Source organism: Elephas maximus, chromosome 1 (genome assembly GCF_024166365.1).
Source record: "Elephas maximus indicus isolate mEleMax1 chromosome 1, mEleMax1 primary haplotype, whole genome shotgun sequence".
Lineage (NCBI taxonomy): Eukaryota > Metazoa > Chordata > Mammalia > Proboscidea > Elephantidae > Elephas > Elephas maximus.
In genome coordinates, this window is record NC_064819.1 from 2921143 (window position 1) to 2944618 (window position 23476).

The following is a 23476-nucleotide window of genomic DNA, read 5'->3' on the forward strand; positions in this document are numbered from 1 at the left end:
TCTCCTGATTCTGTAGAAGCCCCCTCAGCCATGGCCACCTTCCCTCCACAGAGCTCTCAGCAGCATGAACAGGGTGCATGACTCAGTTTACAGTGCTACTCAACACCCCTGCTGTTTCTACATTGTTTTCCCCACAAAACTGTGAGTTCTTGAGGAGAAAGAGCCGTGGGTCAGTCTCCTACGCACCCGCCCCAGGGCCTGCTGTGATCGCAGAGTCGTACAGCTCCAGAAGCACCATTCCCTTCTACTCAACAATGCTTCCACATAGTAACTGTTCAATTTTTCATGCTGAATGAGTGACAGACTTGCCTGTAGAGAAGTGATTACCCATAAGAACACGAACGGCCCCCTCAAATAAACAAATGGTTCCATCTACATCTATGATTTTGATTCAAGAATGCAAAGTTGAACTTGAAAATGACAAGAAGAAAATGTATTTAATTTTAAGATGATGAAACAAAGACATTCATTTCAAGACAAATTCTCGAAGAAGTCATTCACAAGCCTAAGAGGGAACTGATTCCACCTCTGGCTATTGTAAATGGTGCTGCAACGAACGCTTGCGTACCACTACCTGTCTGTGTTCCTGCTTTCAATTCTTTTGGGTATACACCTAGGAGTGGAATTGCTGGATCCCTGAATGTCCACCAACAGATGAATGGACAAATAAAATGTGGTGTATACATACAATGGAGTATTACTCAGCTATAAAGAGAAAGCAGTCCTGATGCATGCGAGACCCTGGATGGACCCTGAAAAGATTGTGCTGAGCAAGATAAGTCAGTCGCAAGGGACAAATATTGTATGATTTCCCTTGTATGAAACATCTAGGACAGGCAAGTATATTGAGACTAATGTCTATTAGTGGTTGCCAGGGATTGGGTGGTGGGGAAGGGGGACTCATTGCTTAGGGGACACTGAGCTTCTGATAACGGTGATGGCAAGACTTGGAAATGGGTAATACGGATAGTTGAACAATGTGATCAATTTAATTACCGTCATTGAGTTGTACATGCGAAAAAGGCTGAAATGGCAAATGAGTTGTTACATATATATTTATCAAAAAAAAAAAAAAAGAGGGAGCTGATATAAAGATGTCAAAAACCTCTAAAGACGGGGAACTGGGAAGAATTGCTCTTGGCAGGTCTGCCCTCCCAGATGGGTGTTCCTTGTGTCCCTAATTAATATTTCGTTAATTAGAAATTAGATTTCTATCAAAAAGAATTATTGGCATATAAACCAAACTCCCTCTTTTGAATTGTATGATGGTCAAAGGTGTAATGCAACTACACTGGCAGGCAAGGAAAAAGCCTAATATTTGTCTCTTAAAAAAAAAAAAAGGAACATGTATATTAAATTAGATACATATTAATTAAATACATTTGTTTGCTTAAATTTTTCAGTTAAGTTTTTCTAGTTTGAGATGGAAAAACAGTGATTCCCACATTTCATGTATGGATGAGATGTTCCAGTAAGCAGTACAAAGAACGGTACCTGTTTTCTTCCCTGAGATCATTTTCCATGGCTTGAGTCTCCCGCTCTAACTGCTGGAATCTCGTGTAGTCTCTCCAGGCTCGCAGGACCTTCAGTTGAAGCTTCCAGTCGGACAGCGTCCCAGCTTTCCCCAGCTCAATCCTATGATCAAGAATCAGCTTGTGCCAGGCAGAGAAATACCGTTTTTGACACTGCATTGGAAACATTTGGAAAATCATCACCAATCAGTGCCGATGCTTCCGATGTCTAACATCGAGAGTCCTCTCCTCAAGTTTTCCCCTCAAGTCTACAGAATGTTTTTCTAACAGGTCTAGGGAATGTTGTCTGGTGACCACTAGTCCTGACGACCAGCTTCAAAGACTTAGCAGCCTTACTGGAGTTAGCTCTATTTACTGCTTCCTTCTCTGTAAAAATATTTATCTTCCACTATTCTGACATTTACTAAGAACTCACCATTGTGTTTGAATTTGGGAACTCTGAACAAAGAAGTTTAAGATATAATCTCTACTTTGAGAGGCTTATAGGGAGAGACCCCAAACCAAAAGCAAACCCATTGCTGTCAGTTCCAACTCATAGTGATCCTAAAGGACACAGCAGAAATGCTCCAGAGGGTTTCTAAGGAGCACCTGGTGTATTCAAACTGTTGACCTTTTGGTTAGCAGCCATAGCTCTTAACCACTACACCACCAGGGTTTCCTACAGGGAGAGATCCAAAAAAACCCAAATCCGTTGCCGTTGAGTCAATTACAACTCATAGAGACCCTACAGGACAGGACAGAACAGAACTGCCCCATATAGTTTCCAAGGAGAGTCTGGTGGATTGACCTGCTGACCTCTTGGTTAGCAGCCATAACACTTAACCTCTACGCCACCAGGGTTTCCATAGGGAGAGAGGATATATAAATAAAAAAGGTCAATAACGTAAGGAGCTCAAGCGTAACAACGATTGTAAGGATGGCGCAGGACCAGGCAGTGTTTCGTTCTGTTGTGCAGAGGGTCGCTAAGAGTCGGAACCAACGCCACGGCACCTAACAACAACAACATAAGGGAGTATCTTAGAAATAGCTCATTTGGCCTGAAATGTTTTCTACGTAGGAAATCAGTTATATTGTATATTTATACAATCTACAAAATCTTTTTTTTTTCATCAGGAGAAATTCCGACAAACTTTAAAAAGCCCTCTTTCCTTTTCTGTTATGCCAAATAAGGGCACATTTTTCAGTCCTTCACCTTAAATCGGAAAGAAGAAAGGTAGGAGGGAGGGAGGAAAGCAGAAAGGGAGGGAAGGAGGGAGGGAGGGAGGGAGGGAAGGAGGGAGGAAGGGAGGGAGGAAAGGCTGAATGGAGGATGAGCCTTCAGTCATCACAAGGAAAGGACACACAGCTGCCAGGCCGAGGGGGATGCTTTTAGCATCATTATTTGCTTATCTCTCACTAAAATACTGCATGAAAAAAGAAAAAAAAAAAGGTGTTAACCTGAGCAACATAGTCAAAGAACTACCCTCTGTCTATTTAGCAGGTTCATTTAAGAGATTCTTCTTCAGTGATCTGGTGACATATTCCACGCGTAACCATCTCTAATTCCGACTTCAGGAATATTTCTGATGATGAGAGAGCACAGCCATAATCCTCCCCGACCAGAGTAACACCAGGAATAGTGCCTCTGGATTTTTACGTCCCCGTTCTCTGTCAAGTTCAAGGCATCTTACATACACTATTTTATTAATTCCTAGACCGTCATTACCAAATGGATGGCAGATACTACTACGATTTGCCTTACCAAGCCAGAAGTTCAAGTAGACAAGGGTTTAATGACTGAATTCCCAAAGTGAAGAGGTAGTGATACATATAAGCTAAAGCTGAAATAGTCTGGTATTCTGGTTACTCTAATCTACTCGGTAAAAAGTCTCTGAAAAAGAAAGGGCAAAATTTTTTGGTTCTCTTATAGGAAAGAGAACTCTATGTATAACTTACCATGGTAGACAAGCACCGGGTAACAACGTATCTGAATTTAAAAACCATTTGCCATCGAGTGGGTTTCGACTCATAGTGACTCCATGTGTGTCAGAGTAGAACTTGGTTCTGTAGGATTTTCAGTGGCTGATTTTTTTGGAAGTAGATTGCCAGGCCTTTCTTTCAAGGCACCTCTGGGTGGACTTGAACCTCCGACATCTGGGTTGGCAGCTGAGTGTTATTAGCTGCCTGCACTACCCACCCGGGGATTCCCTATCTGAACTTAGGAGGGGATAATTCAAGTTTATAAATTTTATAGTCAATATATTTTCTTAAAAAATACTGGAGTTTAGACTTTGAGAAGAAAATGACCAGTTTTAGAGGTTTATAATTGTTTCACTACACGAAGTTAAGAACAGCAAAGTTACAGACTGGTACAGCCACTGTTTTCTTGAAATTCACTCGCTATTGGTTTTCTCCTGCTTGGTCAAAAAAGGATTCCTGCTAAGCATGTAACTAAAAAAATAAATAAAACTATAAATCAAGAACAGCCACTTAATTATTCTTGACTCATAGCAAACATTATTCCGGTAAATAGGAGTCCCACAAATGTGCTTCGGAGAAAATATTTGGAAAAGAAAAATGCTTTCAGTTTCATCTTCTCCGGGAGAAGATGCTAACTTTCTGCTTTTATTTAGAAGGACGGAGAAGCTGCAGGCTTCCGTAGTCATTTATTATTTTTTTCAACTCCCCCTCTCCCAGCTGCCACCTGGCTGCTCCCAGGCCTGCTTTCCCTCTTCAGGTTTCCATTGTGGAACTACAGCAGCGACTGTCACACTGCCCGATGAAGCGACAACTATTTACAAATACAACTGAGTTGACCAGGCAGCTGGCCTGCCCTAACTCCATTTCTTACCTAGTTCATTTATTTCTTCACCACGTTTTTGTCTCAGGTAGAATTTCAAATATAGCCAGGCATTCTCTTCCTAACTTCTATCATCTTTTTATCAAAGTTGTGATAATAATTAAGGCTTGATACATGTACATAAAAGAAAGAAAATTTTTGTGGGAAAAGCTGTTCTTTAGCCCACAGCTACAGTAATTTCTAAGATAAAATACTAAAAAGTGAATTTTCTGAAGTTTTTAAGTGAAATGCTTTCCTCCCCCTCAAAATCTTCCCCAAGACATCATGTGGTCGTTAAAGATTCCGCTCGAGAGAAGAAACGACAGCTCGCCCTGCTAAATTTATTACGTGCACTGGAGTTGCCCTCGCTCTCTTGGCAAGAAAAGCTCTTCCCTGAAGTGTAATCACACTGCTGTCACTGGGAAGGATTGACGTTAGGTAGAACGGCAATTTGCTATGGAATCTTCATTGTAATTCTAACGCTGTCACTAGGCTTGCCTGTTCTGATTAATCAAGTGGGTAACTCATCAAAATTCCTCAGCCCTTTCCCTTTTGTCAGAAAGCTCAGTGATAATTGCATCAAAATTCTCCGTCATGGAAGAATAAACAATGAATTGTAAAGAGGACAAAGATGTCAACAAGTTGACAATTTATTTTTTGCAGAATGGAACTGACTATCGTGCAACTAGTGGTCTAGGGGAGCTGGCCAAGGCTGGCACGTTCGGAAGGAGCCACACTTCCCCCAGACCCCACCTGGCACCTTGTTGTTCCCAGGCCAAAAGGAAGACACCCCATTGTTACATAAGGAAGCAATTCCCAACTTCTTTTTTTTCCTTTTGGGGACTACTGTAGCTAGGCAAAAGACCCCACAGAGACCCCATGAAGAGCCCGGGGCTGGGGAGATGAGGACCTTCACCACGGCAAATGGATGCCTCGTGGGAAGGAAGGGTGTTAAATTTTGCAATGAAAATGAGGTACCTTGTGACCCATCCTATTCCTGATTTTCATAATTTTGCCCCAAAGAAAAGAGAGGAAAGCACTGTTTCCCCAACCCCAGCCATACGTACTCGTATAACTAACTTCCTTAGAGAAAATACAGTCAGTTCCAATGCAAACCACCAAGAACTGGGCTTGCTGTTGGGTTCCACAGACAAGCCTAGAGGCCAAAACTTTGACAACCACTCCCATGAGAGATGCTCCCACTGGCTACAGACAAGAGATACTTGTGTTATATCCTGGAAGATAAGATGCTCGTTTTCCTTCTGGATGTACAAATTTTCTCTTTCCTTTTTTTTTTTTAAAACTTAAAAACTAAACAACCCTTATTACAGAAATTTAACAAACATACCCAAAAGTAGGACAGAAGAATATACCCTTCATCCAGCTTTAAAAATGATCAAGCTTGCCAATCTTGTTTCATCTCTCCCCTATTCACTTTTTCTTTTCCCTGGAGTATTTAAAAATAAATTCCGGACACCAGACATTGTATCATTTCACCCATAAATACGTCAGCAAGAACCCCTAACATAAGGATGTTTTGAAAATTCGTCTCAATTCTGCTAAGAAGCTTTAGTTAATATTGCTGTAATTATTTAAAGGCTAATCTGTTTTGCTCCAGAAGTAGTAGAATTTCAAGAAGCAATTGCTTCATCTCTCTATATGGTCATGTTTTAAACTAATAACACAGACAATAACCTGACTACTCATTCGGATGGATAGGGGTTCTTCCTTATAGCAACCCTATAGGACAGAGTAGAACTGCCCCATAGGGTTTCCAAGCAGTGGCTGGTGGATTTGAACTGCTGATCTTTTGGCTGCCAGGGCTCCTTACTAACATAGCCTGGGCCAATTTTCATGACCTGATTTATCGAAAATAGGTTGCTAGACCTTTCTTCTGAGGTGCCTCTGGGTGGACTGGAACCACGAACCTTTTGGGTGGTAGCCCAGTGTGTTAGCCATCTGCACCACCAAGGGACTCTGGGTATATAGGTAGTCCTGACAGAACCAAGATCTCTGGGAAGGAATCATGCTATATAAATGAGGTACTCAGCTACAGATTTCATCATCCTGTTAGAAAAAGTCCACGCTTTCTTTCCATGTTTCTCCACGTCACCTTAGTCTAGCTCAGTGGGCTTTTGGAAGGCATGATACCACAAGCATAACTTTTACAACAACTCTCCTGGGTCATTATTATCTTACTCTTTAAGAGAAAAACCCAACAAAAGAAGCAAACCAACACTCTCCCCATGGAATCAGGATTTAGGTCGGTGTCTCACCATCTTTCATTGTTCTCTTTAACTTTCACAAGCAGGAAACATCATAGACTTTCCAATCTTATTAAGAAAACATTAAATGTACTTCAGAACAGGGTGAGAATTAAGAAGGCCATTTTCCAAATAGTGTAAGAATTTCATAGTTAATCCCTTGTGGTTTCTGCTAATTAGCAGTTACACTTAGTGGACTGCTGCATCTCCCCAAGAGATTTCACTGTAAGATCAAAGAGAAAATGGGATAGGCTGGAAGCAGAAAGCTTCTACACAAAAACAGATAGATGTGTTTGATAAAACAAAAAGACCCAGCAATGAAACGTGGGGAGAAGACGCTTGAATACTGCCACACCTGCACCTGTGTTTTGATAAGAGTGTCTGCACTGTTTTCCTCAGGAAGTCTTCTATTAAATGACGGGGCCCAAATGAGATGCGAAGAGACTGTCTGGGGGAACAAATAAAATTCAGAGTCAAAGCACAAAAATAACAGGAATTAAAGGAGTCTGTGCTACAGCATCTCCTGGGAACAGTCTCTGCAGTCTTACCACAAGTGCTCTATGCAGTTATTTCTGTTGGGTGAGCCATTCTGAGGGTGGTGACAAGAATCTCCCATTGTCTAGAGGCTCACTGCAAGTCAGCTAGGCACCCCCCACCCACTCCTATCGTGTAGTCATATTTAGGCTGCTGAGTATCCAAGTTTCATTACCCAGGGGCAGACCGAGGCTCCTTTAAAACCAGGCTAGGAGCGCTGCCTGGGACGGAAGTAATGGCCCAGAGGGCCTGCCTACTCCTGGGGCTGCTTCCAAAGGACTGACCTGTCTCCAGCTGACTCCAAGTCAAAGCCTGAGGAGTCTGGTGGATTTTACCATGCCTCAGTTATACCCACACTGGAAGGTTCTGGATCACACTGGGGAAATCTAAATTAGAGGTTCATATATCACAAACAAATGATGGAACACACTGAATGGGACGGGGAGGAAAAGAACTAACCAAAGGATTGAGCACAATAATTCATGAGAGGTAATGACAGCCAGGTTTCTCACTGTCAGAGAAAGACATTACGAAGAAGCAAGGGGGAAGACACTGTAACCTGTGGTGCTGGGTTAGGGTGGAGATATATCACCATGAAGTCGGAACATTTTTAATGTCTACACAGGTAGATACTGAAGTAAGTTACAGATGAGCATGCCTTGAATGCCACGTTCAAAAAGGGCGGAGGCATGTTGGAAGGAACCAGACTGAAAGATCTCCCAATGGCCAAACCTGCAGCACTTGGATAACAAAAGGAACAACAATAATAGTAGACTGTAACCCACAGAATAAGTATATATGAGTCCATATTAAAAAAAAATGAATGAGTAAATGAATAAACAAATCTTTCTTCTTATAGAAGAATTTTGGTTAACAAATGTAGAAGGAATGAGGGTAATACAAAATCACCACCAGATAAAGACCACATCACTACCTGCTCAGGCAAGATCCCCACTGCGGGCTAAAACTAGCAGATGAAAGTTTACGGAGAAAGAGGATATTTGCACAGTTTCACAGAATCTCCTCCAAAACTTATATTAATTATAAAATGAAAAATAGTAAGTTTGCAGTGGAGAAATCTGGAAGACACTGCCTTCACAACCAAGTGACCGAGGTTAACATCAACAGCAATAAGACATATCTACATTGCGTAACCCCTGACACTACAGACTGAGAACGGAACACCACCATTTCTGCAGTACGCTTGCCAAACAAACATGCGTAATCTCAGTCTAAGCATGAGAAAACACCACATGAGCCCAGATCGAGAGGCATTTTACAAGTATAAGTGACCAGCACTCCTCAAAATGTCAAGGTCATAAAAGACTAGGAAAGCCTTAGGAACTATGTCAGAGACTGAAGGGCCCTAAGGAGACAAGACAACTAAATGCTCCATGGAATTCTCGATTGAGACCTGCAACAGAAAGAAGACATCAGTGGAAAACTGCTGACATTCTAATAGATCTACAAGTTTAGCTAACAGTATTTAATAGTACTGTGCTAATGTTAATTTCCTGGTTTTGATGATTACACTATGCTTATGTAAGATGTTAGGAGCCCTGGTGATGCAGTGGTTAAAGCAATTGGCTGCTAACCGAAGTTCGGTGGTTTGAACCCACTAGCTGCTCCACGGGAGAAAGATGTGGCAGTCTGCTTCCATAAAGATTTTGGCCTTGGAAACCTATGGGGCAGTTCTACTCTGTCCTATAGGGTTGCTATGAGCTGGAATTGACTTGATGGCAGTGGGTTTGGTTTTTGGTTTGGATGTAAGAAGCTATATGAACAGTGTTCAGGAACTCTGAACTATCTTTGCAACTTTTCTGTGTGTCTACAGTTATTTTAAAAATAAAACATTGGAATGGTAAATGTTCACTTGAAGCTTAATAAAAATTAAAAAAAAAAAAAAAAATTGCCTAGGTGAAGCAAAGGATCCAGGTACACAGACAAGCTATGATACTTGGGGGAATTCCTGGAAAACAAATGTGTGTGCCATTACAAGTGTAAAATAAAAATAAATGTGTTCAACTTGCTTTAAAAAAAAAAATAAAATAAAATAAAACAAAAATAATAAAGTATAGGTTTGAATCAAGCAAAATGTGTAGCAAAGTGGAGATAATTTAAGTGGCACTTCTGCCTTCTCCAGAGGGTCCCCTGAATACCCATTTCCCTTACTGTTTTTTCTGAGAAATCTGAACTGTCTTTACAAGAGGACACACGAACTCCATCCCTCATGCAGGATGTGGCATCTGAGAGTCCTTGCCAATCTTTCTCCCAACTCCTAATACTTCTTCCTACCACACTTCCCTCTCAATTTTTAAAGGAAAAACTCTGACCAAACTCTAGTTGTTTAATATCTGAACAGTCAGGACTTCCTGCCACTAAGTCGAATGTGCCACCATCAATCACATCTTTTTTTTTTTTTTTGACTACTTCATTTCCTTCCTCTTATCTCAGTTATCTATTTCAGATTCAAATTCCTGTTTCCAGGGCTTTTGTAAGTCTATGCCTAACATTTAATAAATTCCCTCAATGTTTTCCTGACATTCTCTTTTCTCTTATGAAATCCATGCATTCCAGTATTCTTTCCACTAACTTTCACTGAATTTTAGCAATGCCTAAGGCCCTGGGGTGGGCACAGTGGGAGACATAAAAATGTACATATTTATCTTTTCTCATCGGACCTTCTAATTCACATCTTTTCCACATTGCTCCTTTCACCTAAAATGCCATAAGCCCCAAAGTCATACTTATGCCAATCCCACTTGATCGAAAAAAACTTATTCTGCCTAAATGGCCTAGGGAGGATGCTCATTTGTCTATAAAAAATCGACCAGTGAATTTCATAGGAAGAGAAAGTGAGAGAGAAAGAGAGCAGTAAGATAAAACGAGAACATTAAAAGGGGAAGCACAAATGTAAACGTATCACTGCTTTAGGGTCTGAGCTGTCGCAAGGCAAATAACCAAGTTTTGTATCTCCTGAATAATTCAGAAAACCCTTAAACCTTGGATCCTTAAGGTCCAAAGGGGAAGCCAAGCTTTCAAAAACTATCAGGGAGCTACCTTACATGCTAGTTGAAGAGGGTAACTTAGGAGGAGATCCCAAGTTCACCCTCCAGTTTCCCAGGATCACACCAGAGTACACAGAGAACAGGTCCAGAAACGAGGACTGGAGGCCTGCCCCGCTCATGAGGTCAGCCGAGCAGCACAGAATAGTCTGGGCCATGTTGTGACTGTGCCCCGTCTCTGACCGAGCTCCTTGTCATGTCAACTACAGAATGCTGAAAAAAGAGAAATTCCCACCTGGTGATTTTCCTTGGAAACTTGGATTAATAACTCTTTCAGTTTCCTCTTTCTCTCTTTTGCTATTTTTTCTTCATCCAGAGGAATAGGAGCACTTTCACACATATCTTTTTCTGGCGTCCTTTGAGAACTTTCTTCTTGCTTTTTCTTCTCTCTATTAGTAGTAATTTAAAAATACACGTGTTCACAATAGATTTAACAATAAGGAATCACAATCTGGTAGAGTGGAATGAACACTGAATTCTCTATCTGAAGACAGAGTTTTGTTTTTTCTAGATCCGGCTCTAAAACCATGTAGTGGGTGATGTTGTTTTGCTTCTTGGAGACTTAGTTTATTCCTTTTTAAAATACAGGTTAAATGAAATAAAATTGCTATAAAGTACTTTAAAAGTAGAAAGCCATAAAGATAGTTTAGTATTTTCACTGAGTTTAATGTAGAACAATATTCAATTAAGATTCGAGAGTTAATGGCTATTAGGTATTCTCTAATATATACATAATCCCTTCTCTCCTTAAAAGGGGGAAGGAGGACGATCATCAAGTAAGAAAGGAATGAGAGTCTTACCACAAGGTTTTTACCAAGTTTCTAGGGAGAAAAATAAATAAAAGAATCAGGTGTTAACGACCAAAGAGAGAACAGAATCTAGAAACCCACACCTGTTGCTGTCAAGCCGATTCCGACTCATAGCAACCCTGTAGGTCAGAGCAGAGCTACTCCATAGGGTTTCCACGGAGCAGCTGGTGGAGTCAAACTGCCGACCCTTTGGTTAGCAGCCGTAGCACTTAACCACTATGCCACCCATGTTTCCATAGAATCTAGAATAATTCAAAAATAGCTGAAGATAGAAAAAACTAGAACTCAAATGACAGTAAGGAAAAGGCCTCCAGGGAGGCAGGTCGTGCCCAGCTTATGACAATGGAGTTCGTTCTGACTATTCCGTCTTACGTGGTTCTGATGTAAGTTGAATACCACATTTTTTTTTTCATTATTATTGCCTTTTTTATCAGAATCTTTATAAATCTAATCTTTGTCTTTCGGGACTGGAAACATTACATATAAACTTACAGGTATATTTTAATACATAAAAAAACACGAATCATAAAATTATTAAAATTTACTCCAACGATGAAATTAACAACGGATACTCCTGAGGGTAGAAAACGCTCAATAAGATCAGGCTATAGGCCTGGTCTCCAATGAAGCTGGCGTCAGCGTCATAACAATGAAGTCAGAGTTGTAACGGCTGTTAGGCATGTGCCCAGTTCAGTTGTTGTACGTCGTGAGAGCTGAACATCACCCGACTTTCTATCCGTTACCAACACCAACACCAGTGAAGACCAGGCCACAGCTGGCTATATGCCAGTGTTTCGAAGAGTAAATTATAGAGCAAGTGTGACTGAACATCTGAGAATGACATCAACAAATTATAAGTGGCAACATTGTATGTAGTACGTGTAACTAACAATAAGATGTACAAAACAAAACAAAAAACAAACGCAGATGTTCTCAGTGCAGTTTGCTGTGAGTCCAACACGTCGTGAGTTGGGTACTACCTGGAATCAGAATCCCTTGGTCAGTTTGTTGCTCATGGACACATCTTTCTAGCCGTTCTTCTTCTCACCCACCTATCCACTCTTCATCGTCCAGGCCACTCCTCTTTCACGCGTCAGTTCAAGCAGGCTTACGGCTAAAAGCCAAGGCCAAATCGGTTGCCATTCAGTCAGTGCCTACTTGTGAGGCTTCCGTGAGTCAGAATCCACCGGACGGCAGCGCATTCATATTTTAGGGTTTTTAACTATATAGATATGTGTATATGTACAAACGAGCCCTGGTGGCACAGTGGTTAAGTGCCACAGCTGTTAACCAAAAGGCCCGAAGTTTGAATCCACCAGTCAGTCCTTGGAAACCCCATGGGGCAGTTCTACTACCTGCTATGAGGTCGCTATGGGTTGGAATTGACTCCACAGCAGTGGCTTTGGTTTTTTGGTTGGTGTATGTACGAAGCGTATAGAATTAATGATGCGGTGAAGACAGCCTCAGACCAGGAATCGGGATTCAAGGGATCTGGTCATAAGCCAGCTGTGAAACCTCAAGCAAGTCACCCCATCTCTCTGAACTTTATTTTACAGCTGCAGAAACTCAAATCAAGAGGGGAATGCCAGATTATGCTATAGATAGTCTCTCATGGCTCATAGAGGGGGTATAAGACGTTACTGATGACATTAACCTTGAGGACTTGGTTAAGGTGGTATCTGCTGGTTTTTCCAGCGTAAAGTTACAATTTTTCACTTTGTAACTAATAAAATATCTTGGAGGAGATACTTAGAAATTATATAAGAAAGCAGATAGAGGATAGCATATGGAGCCCTGGTGATGCAGTGGTTAACAGTTCCGCTGCTAACCAAAAGGTCTGCTGTTTGAATCCACCTGCCGCTCCTTTGAAACCCTAGGGGACAGTTCTACTCTGCCCTATAGGGTCGCTATGAGTCAGAATTGACTCAAAGGCATTTTTTTAAAAAAGAATAGCTTACAAATAAGTTAAAAAGCTCTACCAATGACAAAATTTTACTACCTCTCCTCAATATTACTAATGCCATAACTATGTCAGATTAGATGGTTACAGGCAGATCATGGGCATTTAAGGAAATATAGTTTTAATACCATGGATCTGACGTTTAAAAAGAACCTTAAAATGTATATCTGTAATGAAAGCGTATACATGGTCATCGTGAAAAGCTGGAGAGGTATGACACCACGTTCCACCTAGGAAAAAACACTGATGACATGTCACTGCTGTTTCATTGTTCCACAACTATTTACTGATTTCTCTAATATTTATTAATGCCTGCTATTATATGTTACATGATGGCAATTATCTTTGTGCATAAATCTTTGCCCAGATTTCTGATCATTTTCTGTGGACAGTTTTTCTAGGACTGGAATTCCCAGGCTAAGAGATAGAACACTTTTTATGGCTCTTGTTTATTGCCAAATTGCCTTCCGCCAAGGTAAAACCACTTAACACACCCAGACGTGGAGCAGATTGCCTGTGTCACCGTAACCACGGGCAAGGTTGTGATTTTCATTTTTAAAGGAATGGCTGTTGAGTGCCCACCATGAGCACAGCCTCCTGCTACCATCAAATGGTACTTGTTTTCACAAGTTATTTTAGGTCAGCCTAGGTTTTTTCAAGGCTTGGGAGCAATCTGAAAAGCAAGGCTGACCTTAGCAAGAACTCACTAACATACTGGTGATTGCTTTCTGAAAGGTCTGGTGTCTGGAGGAGGCCGGAGCCTGGCACTTGAAAGAGTGAAGCGCACGTCCACGACCAAGCTGTTTTAAACTGAGTAGGATTAAAGGCAATCAAGAACACAGGGGGAGAAAGCTGTGTGGGCTGATGGGGGTGGAAGGGATTATCTTATAGGTCTTCCAGGCCTCTCAGTTTGAGTACTCAGGCACTTAGGTCACGTTGTTCCAAGGCTTTCACGGTTCACCCAACAGTGCTGTTTCTCGGAATAAAGACGTCAGTTATTTCATTTATGAAGCTCATTTTCTCCATGGAGGCTGGGTAACAGTACTATATCCTGTGAAGACTGTTTCGATTTTCCTCTTATGTCAGATATTTTTTCTCCTTTATTCGTGGGCGGGAAGGCAGTGGTGAGTTTCCATATGCATTTTAGGAAGAAAAACACGGAAGCAATTCACAACACGACAAGGCACCATGAACAAACACACAGAAGGAAATATGTTCAACCTTATAATGCTCAGGGAACCAAAGACATGCAAATTAATCAGTATTACACCTATGAAAACCACAGAAATATTGAAAACCATGATATTCCCCAATGGTGGGAAGGGTGTGGCCAACTGGTCTACAGTTGGCCATCGTGTAAATCAGTAAGATGTATTTGGAAAGCAATTTGGCAATGTTCCCGGAGTCATAAAAAGGCTCATACCATTTAACTCAGTAATTACACTCCTAAAAATTTATCCTAAGAATATAACTCAAAAGAACAAAGAGGCTCTGTTGAAGGATGCTCACTGCAATAATAATTAGTGAAAAATCTGAAATAGCCTAAACACTTACTAGTCTGGGGAGGGGTTCATTACATACATTATGGTATGGGAACTCAGTGGAGTAATGTATGGACCACAGGGCTCTGGGCAATGTGTTAATGACAACAAGCAGAATACCAAATTAGATGTACTTTATGATTGCAACCAGGTATGTAAAGGGACCAAGACCAGGAAGAAACATGGAAAAATGAAAACAGTCAACTTGTTAAGATAGCGAAATAGTGGGTGATGCCTCTCTGGTGCTTTACCATTGCAGTGTGCCTTCTAAGAACTTCAGAGCACTTCCAAAACGGCTGCCTAAAGAGGGACCCCACGCTGCTCAGCAGGGCTGGCTTACGTTTTCCACACTTCTTCCACGGTACGTCTCCTCTCGATTATCTCTCTGCGCAGCTTCACCATCTCCCTCTGAATCTCCTCCTCCTCCTTCTTGGCCTCCAGGGCCTTCCTTTTCTTCTCTTCTTGCACCAGACGCTGAGCCTCTAAGAAGGCCGCTTTTCTCAAGGCCTTTTCGATTCTCTGGCACTCTAGTTCCTTCTCCCGTCTTAAGCGATTTTCTTTCACCTGAAAGAGAATACAACCCCAAAACTAAACCCACTGCTGTTGAGTCGATTCTGACTCATAGCGACCCTACAGGACAGAGTAGAACTGCCGTATAGAATTTCCAAGGCTATAATCTTTGCAGAAGCAGATTGCCATGTCTTTCTCCCGCAGAGCTGCTAGTGGGTTTGAACTGCTGACCTTTTAGTTAGCAGCTGAGGGTTTAAGCACTCACACCAATGGTGAGATGCAGCCTTCAAGTAAAAAGGGATATGCAAAAAACCTCAGAGCACATTACAGTTCATAACACACACTGTTTGAAACGCTCTGGCACAGAATACCACTGTTTGTTGGTTGAATGGAGGCAATTCATTTTTTAACTGGGTAAGGGCCAATAAAAATTTTAGCTGACGTCAGGTCAGGTGACTCTCAAACCATCTGGGAACGATCTACATCACGGAAAGCTTAAGAATCTCGTGGGTCAGATCCCAAGTTCTGGGTTCTTACTGAGTAATAATTACCCACCCACAAGAATTTTCAACGTGTGTATTACTGCTATCACTTAGGTCCCGTTGGGATACCAATTACTATTTAAGAAAGAATAGGGATTTTTTTTTTTTTGAGGGCTATATTGTGAAGGTTAGAACAGTTATATACTGCTTTCAGAAACATCACAGCCTTTATTCGTATCTTCTATTATTTAAATACACCAGTGATTTTTTTTAATTTTGGAAATCAAAGACATAAAATTCAGAGAGCAAGCACATTTATCTTTTCAAACCTATTAATTCTTTAGAGGCACGACCAGGTATAAATTGAGTGGTCCTTTCGTCTCTGCTTCACTTCAGTTGTTCTTCTTACTCTCCAGTTGTGATATGACTGCTAGACAACGGCTATCTCTTACGAACTCTCTTTCTTCCCTTTTGCCAAAAATCCAAACCAGGGTCATCCTTCTACCTCTGCTTCCCCACCATCCCCAGTGTGAGAACAGACACACCCTGATGGTTTAAAGCAGTGATTTTCAAACCTGGCAATCAGAAACTCAGTGTTACAAAAAGATAACACACACACGTATAGACATTAATTCCAGTTCAGCCTTAGTTCTAGATATGACGGCAAAGGCTTAGTCACTCTGATTCCCTAAAGCGCCTCTACGAGGTGTTCAGATACCAGTCTTTTTCCTATAACCTACTCATCCCTTTGGAGATAAGACATTTCCCACATGCCTTGCTAATTCAAAATAGCTGAACTAGATTTAATTCAGCTCTGTCCTCTCTTTCAAACTATAATCACAAAACGAGTGAATTTCAGTTGTCTAGAAAAGAATTATCATGATAACATTCACCAGAATATTTATGATACTAATATAATGTCACAATTCAAAAACCGAATTAAAGCAAAACCCAATCTACGTATTTATAATTAGGAAGTGCCACATCTGAACTAATAAAGCTTTGTTCACCACTTTATTGGTCAAGGTCAATTACTCCTTTTTTTTGGTTATTCTTAAATAAACTGCTTCCTACCTCAGTCGATGGGCATCATTCCTCTTCTGAAGTTCTTATATTTTATTTTTATTCTTTCTAACCAAACCACAGATGGCACCCTTTTTCATAATAAAGCCTGTCTTTATTTAAGCTTATTAAATGTGTTACACAAAGACTGGTTCCTGTTATCCATTTTAATTTTGTTTTTCCCTCCCACCTGCTTATGTCTCATCTCCATGGTAAGACAAGGGTCCTTCTGCTGCTTCCTGTCTTGGTTTTCCTTCATTCCAAGACCTTCCAACATCCCAGAATCCAACACATCTTTATGGAGCAGGTGGTCTATAAATTTTTGAACGGTGGTACTTTCCTCTTCTTCCTCCAAATAGCCACACAAATCTGGGGGAAACAAAACCACAACAACAAAACAGGGAAGTTGAAAAAAAAAATACCTTACTTTTAGTATAATTTCCATATTTTTATAAAGAGTCCTGCTACAATAAAAATACAAACAACTAAGTGTTCAATAAATAACTGATAATGCCAGCTGGAGGGGTATAATACCAAAAAACCAAACCCATAGCTGTCGAGGCGATTCCAACTCGATAATTACCTTCAACTGAAAGGAAAAACCTCCACTCATTGGGAACTGCCCTCACTCAAGTCACTAAAGGCTTCTCACTACCAAATCTAAAAGATATTACTTCACTCTAAACATCTCCTTGAGGACACCACTGCTTAAAAAAAAAAAAAAAGGGCAGCTTTACTGAGGTATAATTGACATACAGCAGACTAAAAATATTTAAAGTCCACATGCTTTAACTGGTATATATGACATAACTGGGATATGTGGCATACACATAACTGGGATATGTGGCATATACATAACTGGGATATGTGGCATACACATAGCTGGTATATATGACATACATATAACTGGGATATGTGGCATACACATAACTGGTATATGTGACATACACATAACTGGGATATGTGACATGCATGTAACTGGGATATGTGGCATACACATAACTGGTATATGTAGCATACACTTAACTGGGATATGTGACATACACATAACTGGGATATGTGGCATACACTTAACTGGGATATGTGACATACACACAGCTGGTATATGTGACATACACATAACTGGGATATGTGGCATACACATACCTGGGATACGTGGCATACACATAACTGGGATACGTGACATACACATAACTGGGATACGTGGCATACACTTAACTGGGATACGTGGCATACACATACTTGGGATACGTGACATACACATACCTGGGATACGTGGCATACACATAAGTGGCATACGTGACATACACATAACTGGGATACGTGGCATACACATAACTGGGATACGTGGCATACACATAACTGGGATACGTGGCATACACATAACTGAGATACGTGGCATACACTTAACTGGGATATGTGACATACACATAACTGGGATATGTCACATACATGTAACTGGGATATGTGGCGTACACATAACTGGGATATGTGGCGTACACTTAACTGGGATATGTGGCGTGCACATAACTGGGATATGTGGCATACACTTAACTGGGATATGTGGCGTACACATAACTGGGATATGTGGCGTACACATAACTGGGATATGTGACGTACACATAGCTGGGATATGTGGCGTACACTTAACTGGGATATGTGACATATACATAGCTGGGATATGTGGCATACACATAGCTGGGATATGTGGCATACACTTAACTGGGATATGTGACATACACATAGCTGGGATATGTGGCATACACATAGCTGGTATATGTGGCATACACATAACTGGGATATGTGGCATACACATAACTGGGATTATGTGGCATACACATAACTGGTATATATGACATACACATAACTGTTACATGTGACATATACATAACTGGGATATGTGGCATACACATAACTGGGATTATGTGGCATACACATAACTGGTATATATGACATACACATAACTGTTACATGTGACATATACATAACTGGTATATATGACATACACCTAACTGGTATATACGACATTCACATATACCAGTTCAACCAGCACCACAATGAAGACAATAAACATGTCCACGAGCCCCCAAGTGTCCTCGTCTTGACTTGTCATTCTCTCTCTCCTCGCTCAGGGCCTCCCCGTCCTGCCCCAAGCAGCCACATACATATCTGTTACTACAGATTGGTTTCATTTTCCAGAATGTTATATCAGATAAATTGTACATTAGGTGCTCCTGTTTTATCTGGCTTCTTTCACTCAGCGTAGTTATTCTGAGATTCACGCATGTTGTTGTGTGTGTGTCAAAAGTTTTCTTCTTTGTACTGCTGTGTAGTCTTCCACTGTATGAGCGTATGACAATTGGCTCGCTCTGCTGATGGATATTTTGGTTGTTTGCAGACTTTACTGTCACAAATAAAGCTGTTACGGACCTTTGTGTACAAATCTTTGTATGGACATCAACTTTCTTTTGGGTAAATGACTTGCGGTAGAATGGTTGGATCATATAATAACCATATGCTCAACTTTTTAAGGAGTTACCAAACTGTTTCCAAAGAGGTTCTACAATTGTCTGTCTCTGTTTTTTATCTTCACCAATGCTTTGTATGGTCAGACTTAAATTTAAGCCATTTTAATAGGTGTCTGGTAGTTACTTATTGCAGTTTCAATGTGCATTTCCCTAATGCCTAACAATACCGAACATCTTCTCATGTGTGCATTTGTCACCCGTGTCTCTTCAAGTGTCTGTCCAAATATTTTGCCCAGTTTTTAAATTGGCTTCTTTGTTTTCTTATTATTGGCTTTTGAGAACTCATATATATGCTGGATATAAGTCCTTTATGAGCTATACACTTTGCAAATACTTTCTCCTAGTCTGTGGCTTGTATTATCAATCTCTTAACAGTGTCTTTCAAACAGGAGAAGTTTTAAATTTTGAGGAAATCGAGTTTATCCGTTTATTCTTTTATGGACCATGCTTCTGGTGTCATAGCTCAGTTATCTCCGCCTAATTCAAGGTGACAAAGATTTTTAATTATTTTATTCTGAACATTTTATATTTCTAGGTTTTACATTTAGGTTATAATCCATTTTCAGGTATTTTTCTTTTAATATGGTGCAAGGTGAGGATTCAAGTTCTTTTTTTTTTTTTTGTATATATGGATATCTAATTGTCCCAGCACCATTTTCTGAAAATACTATCCTATCTTCAAGGAATTGCTTTTGGACATTTATAAAAAATGAGCTGTCCCTATATGTGTGAATCTATTTCTAGGCTCTTAATTTTGTTCCATTATTTCTCTATCCTAACACCAATACCATCCTGTCTTGATTATTATAGCTTTATAATAAGTTTTCAAATAAAGTAGCATTAGATCTCTAGCTTTGTTCCTATTTTTTGAAGTTGTTTTGGCTATTATAGGTCCTTTTTGTTTCTATATGAATTTTAGAATCACCTTGTCAATTTGTACAAAAAAAAAATTCTGCTAGGGTTTTGATAGGGAATGGATCAATTTAGGAAGAATTGACAGCTTAACAATATTAAGTCTTCCAACACATGAGCAAAGTATATTTCTCCATTCATTTAGGTCATTAATTTCTCTCAATGTTTTGTAGTTTTCAGGTCTTAATACATCTTTTGTTGTATTTATCTTTAATTACTTAATATTTTTGATACTACTGTAAATGACATTTTAAAAATTTTCTTTCAACTTCTGATTCTACATTGCTAAATATAAAAATAGCATTGATTTTTATATCACAAGCTTACTAAATACCCTTATTGGAGCCCTGGTGGCACAGTGGTTAAGAGCTCAACTGCTAACCAAAAGGTTGGCAGTTCAAATCCACTAGCTGTTCATTGAAAACCCTATGTGGCACGTCTACTCTGTCCTATAGGGTTGCTATGAGTTGGAATTGATGCAATGGCAACAGGATAAACACGCTTTTTAGTTCTAGCAGCATTTTTGTAAATTTCATCATATTTTCTACAGAGACAATCATGTTGCCTGGGAAGAAAGAGTCTTACTTCTTCCTTTCCAATCTGGATGCTGTTGATTTTCTTTTCTTCCTTTACTGCACTGGCCACAACTTCTCATACAATGTTGCACAGAGGTAGTGACAGCAGACATCCTTTTATTATTTCTGATGATAAGGAGAAGGCACTGTCTTTTATCATTCAATACGGTATTAAGTATTTTTGTTGTTGTTATGTGCCATCAAGATGGTTCCAACTCATAGTGACCCTTGGTACAACAGGACGAAACACTGCCCAGTCCTGCACCATCCAGTTTTTATGATTGAGCCCATTGTTGCAGCCACTGTGTCGATCCATCTCACTGAGAGCTTTCTTCTTTGTCCCTGACCCTCTACTTTACCAAGCGTGATGTCCTTCTCCAGAGACTGGTCCCTCCTGATAACATGTCCAAAGTACATGGGACCCTCGTCATCCTTGCTTCTAAGAATGATTCTGGCTGTACTTTTTCCAAGACAGATTTGTTCATTCTTCTGTCAGTCTGTGGTATATTCGATATTCATCACAAATACCATAATTCAAAGGTGTAAATTCTTCTTCAGTCTTCCTCAATGTCCAGCTTTGGTATGCATAAGAGGCGGTTGAAAACACCATGGCTTGGGTCAGGCATACCTTTGTCCTCAAAGTGACACCTTTGCTTTTTAACACTTTAAAGAGGTATTTTGCAGCAGATTTGCCCAATTGCAACATGTCATTTGATTTCTTGACTGCTGCTTCCATGGGCATTAATTGTGGATTCAAGTAAAATCCTGGACGATGTCAATATTTTCTCTGTTTGTCATGATGTTGCTTATTGGTCCACTGGTACGAATTTTTGTTTTCTTTATGTTGTGGTGCAATCCATACTGAAGGCTGTGGTCTTTGATGTTCATCAGTAAGCACTTCAAGTCCTCTTCTCTTTCGGCAAGCAAGGTTGTGTCATCTGCATAAAGCAGGTTGTTAATGAGCCTTCTGCAATCTTGACGCCACATTCTTCTTCATATGGTCCAGCTTCTCAGATTATTTGCTCAGCTTACAGACTGAATAAGTATGGTCAAAGGATACAACCCTGATGCACACCTTTCCTGACTTTAAACCATGCAGCATCCCCTTGTTCCATTCGAACAACTGCCTCCTGGTCTATGTACAGGTTCCTCATAAGCACTGTGAATTGTTCTGGAATTCCCATTCTTCACAACGTTATTCATAATTTGATATGATCCACACAGTTGAATGCCTTTGCATAGTTCATAAAACACAGGTAAACATCCTTCTGGCATTCTTTGCTTTCAGCCAAGATCCATGTGACATCAGCAATGATACCCCTTGTTCCACGTCCTCTTCGGAATCTGGTTTGAACTTCTGTCGATGTACTGCTACAGCCATTTCTGAATGATCTTCAGCAAAATTTTACTTGGGTGTGATATTAGTGATATTGTTCAATAATTTCTGCATTCTGTTGCATCACCTTTCTTTAGAATGGGCACAAATATGGATCTCTTCCAGTTGGCTGACAAGGTAGCTGTCTTCCAAATTTCTTGGCCTCATTTTTCATTTTGGTCTTTTTCGTGTTCCATCAAATTATACTTTCAATTAACAGCTAACAATGATTATCATATAAAATGACCTGCTTTTTAAATTTCTGAACTTCAATACAAACTAAAATAAAATAGTAGTATTGGAGTCTTTTAGGAGGCAAGTAGCTAAGAGCTACATTCACCAGTGTAACTGAGCCTCCTTACTGATGACCTGGTCCAGGCTGGGCAGAGCCCTGACCACAGGGAGGATGGTTACGTGCATAAGGGTTAGGCCCACTGGGAGGAGAGGTCATGGTACTTCCAGGAGGTGGAGTAAAACCTGGTCTTGCTTGATAGGCCCTGAGTTGGCCTGGAGCCATTCCAGGTTGTGAGGTAGGGGCTACAGTACAATCGGCAGGCTGAGGAGCTGGGGCAGTGTAAGTCTGTGGAGGATAACTGCTCATCTGGTTCTGCTCAGAAGGCTGAGCAGGCAGGTGTCAAGGCCACCCAGAAAAGGCAGGAGCTGGTGCCTGGGAAGCTGGTTGCTGGCCACATCCCTGGAACCGCTGAGATTGCTGGGGCCCAGTCTACTGACTACAGCTTGCTGAACACTGGATACCACACTGCTGTGGAGGCCGAGGCAGGGCCTGTGGCTGCTGAGCACCGTAATGGGCCCGTTGCTGGTACTGCTGGTACCTGCTTGTGCCTGCGCTCCGGTACGTGGTGGCTGCTCTGGCTGAACTCCTGGTGGGGGAGCTGCTGTGGAAGAGGAAGCAGTGCTGCCAGGCGTTCCTGAACCATCTTCAGCGGGAGCACTGGGTGGCCTTGAAGCCTGGTCATCAGTTAAGCTGAGTGCTGACATGACATTTTTCTCGATTTCATCTTGGTTTTTTAAGAGAAGAAAAGCTGAAACACCTGCTGCTGTAACTCGAGTAGACTGCTTTCCAGAAGAACCAGAAGCAGCGGGAACTTGATCCCTGAATTTCTGAAGATGGACCCATCTTGCCCAAGAAACCACACCTGTGAAGCCACCCACTCAGCCTACTGGCTTTGATTTGGAGACTGAGAAAAGAATCCGGGAGTTAGAATCGAAGAAGAAACCAGAGGAAGAACACTTTGAATTTTATTCCAGACTTTGCCCTACCAAGATCTTGGAAGATGTTGTGGGTGTTCCTGAAAAGAAGGTATTTCCCATCACCATTCCCAAGTCCCCGGCCTTTGCTTTGGAGAACAGAGTCCGAGTGTTCAGCAAGGAAGAAAAGGAAGAGAAGCAGCCAGTACTGATAAAAGCTCGACCTGTGCCACATTATGGGGTACCTTTTAAGCCCCAAATCCCAGAGGCAAGCACTCTGGAAGTATGCCCTTTCTCCTT

At 40.9% G+C, this 23476-nt stretch overlaps 1 protein-coding gene and 1 pseudogene across 5 annotated transcripts in view; both read right to left on the reverse strand.

Annotated features, from left to right (window-relative positions):
* Positions 1-23476, reverse strand: part of CCDC191 (coiled-coil domain containing 191) — an 88702-nt gene that overhangs the window by 45264 nt on the left and 19962 nt on the right. For all 5 annotated transcript variants that reach the window (XM_049876799.1, XM_049876789.1, XM_049876810.1 and 2 more), the window contains 4 exons: positions 16768-16946; positions 14864-15087; positions 10449-10602; positions 1495-1685 (listed from right to left, as the gene is read on the reverse strand). In XM_049876799.1, the coding sequence (XP_049732756.1) occupies positions 1495-1685; positions 10449-10602; positions 14864-15087; positions 16768-16946 (748 nt within the window). The remainder of the gene's footprint in view (positions 1-1494; positions 1686-10448; positions 10603-14863; positions 15088-16767; positions 16947-23476) is intronic.
* Positions 20522-23411, reverse strand: LOC126071555 (protein TFG-like; annotated as a pseudogene).